Raw genomic sequence first — 6000 nt, forward strand, 5'->3', positions numbered from 1 at the left:
TACAAAAGCTTTATAGAGGAGGATCCCCAAACCAATAAGTAGATTGGCTTGCTAAAAATTAATAAAGAAGAAAACATCGTATGGCTCTCTCTCATCGAGATAAAATATCCTCGTACTAATATCAACGAGAGAGAGAGAGAGAGAGAGAATTGGAAGGGAAAGCATGGAATGATCACATATCGACCATGCAAACTTCAAAAGGATTCTTCGAAATTTGGACTTTTTACAATGGAAAATGAGAAGTGGCTAAAAAATAGAGAGCGGGAAGAAACACAAACTTTTCAAATTTTACTACTTCCAATGGGCCCAAGTGAAGAACTATAAAAAAATAGGAAAGATGAATACAATTCTCTCTCTCTATGATGAAGAACACCCTCTCTTCTCCATCCCTCTTGACCATTGAAACAAAAGAAAATCAATATAGACTTGGAATGATGTACTACTAACTTATGTGGCATGAAACTCTAGATTTTATTTCCCCTTACAACTACCAAAATAGGAAAAGACTTTGGAAAAAACACAAAATGGAAAGGAACTAGGAAAGAAATGAATAGGGAGGGGGAACTATGTACATATCTCCCCTCTTTCGAACAAATGATGAAAGCAGAACAAATGGCTACTGATCGAAGAGTTGGTTAAATACTTCTCCTCATCTCAAGAATGAGTGAAACTAACAATCGGCAACAGTTCGGTTTGAGAGGGTCAAAACCGAACTGGTTTGGAACTGAACTATTTAAATTTTTTGAAACCTGAACCGAACCGAACTACGAAACCGTAAAAACTGCAGTTTTGTGGTTCAGTTTCGGTTTTTAACCTAGGTCAAATTTTTAAATTTTAAATTTAGAATTGTTTAAATTAAAATTATTTTATTATTTTAAAATTTAAAATTTTTAAAGATGTTCCTAAAATGTGAGAATAAGGTCAGAGAAGATTGTTTAAAAACAAATTTTTTAATTAAAGTTTTTAATTTATTTATAAAGCTAAAAAAAAAACCGTTAAACTGCAATTTCTAAGTGTTGAAACCGAACCGAACTGTTAAAAAAAGCCTGAACCTGAACGAACCGTTTAAACCGTTCAGTCGCTGTTACGCGGTTCGGTTCGGCTCAAACCGAGCGTTGCCCAATGTTAAGTGAAACCGAGGAATACTTCCTTTTGAGCTTACCCTAAGCTAACAATGAATGGGAGTCTTATGTATGGTATGGTATGGTATGGTATGGTATGGTATGGTATGTATGTAGGTATGCATTGCAATCATACATACATAAATACATGTCTCCTGGGTGAGATAGTTTCCTCTCTCTCTCTCTCTAGAAGTGAAACCTCTTTTTGTTCTTCCGCGTCGTGTAATTAATTAATTATCCCCAGAAGTCTCTCCACACACAAAAAATATATATAAATTTATATCTATATATATACATATGTATATATTTATATTTCCTCTCTCTACAAACCAAAAACCACATTAAAAATAGCTCTCTCTCTCTCTCTCTCTCTCTCTCTCTCTCACTCAGAGGAAAGAAACAAATATTTTTACTTTTTTAAAAATGGATCAAAAACGAAGATCAGAAAAATCTCTGCTTCTGCTACTTCTTCTGCAACAGAAATTAGTTTCCTCCTCACACATCGCCTCCTTCAATTCTTCCCCTCCATTCTCCTCCTCTTCCTCATATCCTTTCCTTTGTTAATCTGCTTCATTCTTCTTTTCTCCCTTCCTAATCTGTTTCCTTCTCCACTTTCGTCGCCATCGCCATCGCCATCGCCATCGCCATCGCCATCGCCATCTCCATCTCCATCTCCATCTTCTTCCTCTTCTTCTTCTTCTTCTTCTTCTTCGTCCTCTTCATTCTTCTCCGTTCCTCTTCCTCTTCTTCATCCTTTCCCCCCACTAATTCTGAAGCACTCACAGCCATGTCTAGCTGCCTCTTGAAGACCAGATCGTCGAGGTACACTACCTTCTCTCAATACATCGAGGTTGAATCCCAGCAACAATTGATACAGAATAATGTGCTCCATCTTAATCCACCGAACTCTTCCTCTCCCTCTTCCAATATTCACTGCGTAACCAGTAAAAGCGTTGTTTCTGGTCCTAATAATTCTGTGAACTATCTCAACTCTCTTCCTTCTCTTTCCTTCTCTGCTTCATGGAGAAAAAGGCTCGAAAATCTGCTATGGACTGCTTCTTCGGTTTTCATTATCTACTATGGAGATTTCCAAAGCAATTTGCTCACAATTCTCTCCTCAGATCCGCGAATTCGAAGGTCGAATCTTCACAAATTCTGCTCTTTTTTCTTTAATTGTTGCTCGTCCTGGTGGTAGTAAATCTCGTTGACATTACAGATCGACATACCTTGCGTCACATGCTCATAACCTCACTTTATTAGCTTCTTCCATTCTCTGCTTCTCGTGAATATCTTGTTAGATTTTATGTTTTCTGTTCATAGAAATGGCAGACCAGAACTTAATTCCCATGGTTTGGCTTCTGATAATAGCTGACGCTTTGTCCAAATTGCCAATATCTTTGCTATAACAGAGCTAGTAGATTATACCTTAGTTCACATACTTCTAAGGTCGTTTCATTAGCTTTTACACTTTCCACGAATTCCACTGCTTCTTGTGCCTTTTTTGCTACATTCTTTTATAATCTTCCTGTAGAAATGGCAAACCATGCCATAATTCACAAGTTTATTATTTAGCTTCTTCATTTTCTACTGTTTCTTCTGCTTTTTCTTCAGTTGACCAATTGGTATGGGTTTATGTGCAAATTTGTTGTATTAGGAATTAGTTTCTCTTCTGTGGAAGGATTTTTTTAAACGAATTACTTGTGGCATAATGCTAGTTCTGTTTGAAAAAAATAGAAGCATCTGGTATCTATCGTCCATTAGCTAATATGACATTATGTGTAAATTTGGCGTAGGAATAGCTAACATGTGATTCGTAGAATCCGAATGTTTTTCATTTTACATGCTACTAATTGTGGTGCATGCAGCAGGAATCCCTGACATTTCTATGCTATTTCTGGCTGATAAAATGTAGCTGAACCACTGTTAATAGTAGCTGACACAATCATAGCCTTCATTGTGGTGTAAAATTTTCATTCAGATTCTGTTCATATCAACGGTGTGCAGACTTATAATAAGTAAACTGTATATGGAATAGTTTTCATATGTGCTGCTTGTGAAATGAATCATATCTTATTTCACATTAATCTCATGGTACTAAATCTGCTTGGCAAATGCAATAGATCTGACAAAATTCTTTTTTTTTCAAGTACTGACATTATATATATCTCGCTATATGTCTATGATTCTCTACAGACTTTCTTTCAACTTAGGACTTGTCTGCCTCTTGCTTAACCTTGCAATCCTTCTGTACGTCGCTCTTCGCTTACGAACTGTGAAGAAAGCAGAAGAGCGGTTGGAATTTATAGCACCTGGTGCTGTCCCAGCTTTCACTTTGCTTGGATTGGCAGCTTATATATTGTAAGCATCACGATTCATGATTCTAATTCATTGTAAAAAATCAAGAACCATTCTTTCTGTTTTTCCTTCAAAATTTATACTTTACTTTTGAATGTACTCTCACCTGTATCTGTTTTTTTTTTCTGTGATGTTATACATATCTTCAAACTTACAGTATCTGATGAATATACTGACTTTATCATTTATATATTTAACAGGTTTTCTCATGCCCTGTGGCCAATTTGGAAGATATTAACACTACCTATGCTAGTAAGTGTAGACCATCTAATCTTATTGAGCAATGTATGATGTGTTATATGTTGGATGGAATGTGCTATGGTGGAAGTCAGTCGTTGCTAATGTATATTCGGCAAGTGTCTAAATATCTATTGATAGAGATTCAGTTGCCTTGTGTATGAACTTAATTGTCGACATATTCCCCTTCTCTTATGTGGGCTGGGAATAATGCATAAGAAAAATTTGCATCATGTATGTAGATAGAATAGGTCCATGGTGGTTGGTTGTAACTTGTCACCCTTATGTGAGGTGCATATCTTTCCTGCAAATTTGTCGCATGTTATGATGTTGACCACTGACCATGATAAAAATGATGATGATGGTTTCCTTATGGGTTTCCCTTCGATTTTGCAGTTCACCCTCTTCATGGCAGTGGTGGTGGTGGCTCCTTGTATTGTTCCTTATGTGAACATGAGGTTGGACATGGATGCTTTGCGAGGTCTCTGCATCTGTTCAGCAGAGTGACCCAGATTTTAACCCAGAAAAAAGTTTCTTTCTCCCTTCCTGATGTAATATATATGGGTTCTCCATCCTATCTTGCCATGGCCAAAAAAAGAAAGCCATGCACAAATCTTATTTGAGTCCTCCTTCTGTGTTTCTTTCCTTCTTTAGTGTAAAAACATCTTTGCTTAAATTAAGCGATGTGTAAACATGGTTAAGCAAACAAATATCTTGCTTCAAAAAGAGGTTCATTCCAGTGTGAACAGCTTGCTTGAAAGAAGCAACATATATGTAAAACATGGTTTTAAACCCAGCAAATATCTTGCTGCAAAAAGAGGCTGATTCTGCAAAACGTGGAGTTTTCTGCTTTAAATTGTTTTGTGCGTGTGTAACTAAAACCATGGTTGAAACACAAACAAAGTTAGTGGCTCAGAAGACGGTTTCTTCTGTTCTCAGACAAATTACTTGCAAAAGGTAATTGTTGATTGTTTGAACTTTGACTACATAATACACTGCAGGTTAGAGGTTAGCTCCATTTTTAAGTGTACATAGAGCAATTGCATTGAGATCCCCCCCCTGCCCCTTCTTTTTGACCTTCTGCTTTGTTTATTGATACGTGTGGACTCAATGGATCACTCATCATTATCTTGCCATTGACTTTCCGACCGCATCCTTAATTTCACTTGGATGGGGTTTGTGTTGACTTTGCAAGCATGTCCTCAATTCAATCAGATCTAAATCTCTATTGGAAATTGGTCTCATTTGATCGAATTTTCCTTTGTTCCGTGAATAAATAAGTAGTGAGGTGGAGCATGCTTATCCCTCGACGTGCGCATGTTTTCTTGGATTCGAATATATTTGATGGGGTTATGTTGACTTTGTAAACATGTCCTCAATTTACTCGATCTAAATCTCGATTGGAATTGGTCCCATTCAACTGAATTATTTTTTTGTTTCATGGATTAATGTGTAGAGAGGTGGAGGCGGCTTATGCATCCACGTTTTCTAGCATTAGTCCTTCACAGGTTTCTACTCTTTATTGTCCAATGTGTTTTTTTTTTCTGTGTCCTCTATGTATTTTGCCAAAGATTGCCTTGTGAATGCTAATGACAATTAAACATTGGGCTAACGCGTTTGGAAATGACACCTTAAAGCCGCTCAATAAGAAGTAACAGGACTTTGAAAGACCTTTATGACATGTTCGAAATTCTAGTCTCATGTACCATATCGATATGTTAAGTTCCGCATTTTTCTTGAAACCACAAAGAGTTTCATTGCTTTATTCCCCTCAAATCCTTCCAAAGTTTTGAAGACAAGAACTTGCGAAATCGATTAAACACGAAAGTTTTCATGGATTTAAAAACTTTAACATAAAGGCCACATGACCTTGTGATCGCTATTTAAGAATGTGAAAAAAAGTGGGGTATCATCCCACCTACCTATGTCATGTGTTGATGGTATTTGTCCTTGTTGAATTTAGACATTTCATTTATCTTATTGGTCACACGCTATTCGTTGTTGTGAATATACTTCCAATGGATTATGGAATATGATCAAAATTTGTAAATCTCTCCAAAACAAATGATCAAATTTGGGTTTGATTTCAAAAGTTAATAGTTGTACATTTATTTCTTGGAAGGATATGTCTACACAATCATCTTTGAAATGTAGAAATTCCACTCACAATTCAAATATGACACTAATTCTAGAACATCACATCTAGGCACAGGTCATAGTGTTGATTCACGCGGTTGGAAAAGAGGGTGATAAGGGAAAGGAAATTTATTTTGTAAGACATTGATTA

General features: G+C 36.5%; 1 protein-coding gene across 1 annotated transcript; it reads left to right on the forward strand.

Annotated features, from left to right (window-relative positions):
* The first annotated feature begins 1636 nt into the window (after positions 1 to 1636).
* Positions 1637 to 4548, forward strand: LOC147859570 (uncharacterized). The gene is made up of 4 exons (XM_087326202.1): positions 1637 to 2258; positions 3315 to 3479; positions 3677 to 3728; positions 4110 to 4548. Exons 1-4 carry the CDS (start codon positions 1909 to 1911, stop codon positions 4218 to 4220), a joined length of 678 nt encoding a protein of 225 aa, XP_087182328.1. The 5' UTR covers positions 1637 to 1908; the 3' UTR covers positions 4221 to 4548.
* Positions 4549 to 6000: the final 1452 nt, after the last annotated feature.

Source organism: Azolla caroliniana, unplaced genomic scaffold (assembly GCF_043228905.1).
Source record: "Azolla caroliniana isolate FFs.n. ecotype wild unplaced genomic scaffold, voAzoCaro1.0.p SCAF_10, whole genome shotgun sequence".
Classification (NCBI taxonomy): domain Eukaryota; kingdom Viridiplantae; phylum Streptophyta; class Polypodiopsida; order Salviniales; family Salviniaceae; genus Azolla; species Azolla caroliniana.

What these genes read in the sequence shown, in the direction of transcription:
- LOC147859570 (XM_087326202.1), top strand. Translation starts at nt 1,909, where the DNA reads ATGTCTAGCTGCCTCTTGAAGACCAGATCGTCGAGGTACACTACCTTC. An exon ending in TCAGATCCGCGAATTCGAAG is followed by an intron (nt 2,259 to 3,314) that starts GTCGAATCTTCA and finishes GATTCTCTACAG; the next exon opens with ACTTTCTTTCAACTTAGGAC. An exon ending in TATTAACACTACCTATGCTA is followed by an intron (nt 3,729 to 4,109) that starts GTAAGTGTAGAC and finishes TCGATTTTGCAG; the next exon opens with TTCACCCTCTTCATGGCAGT.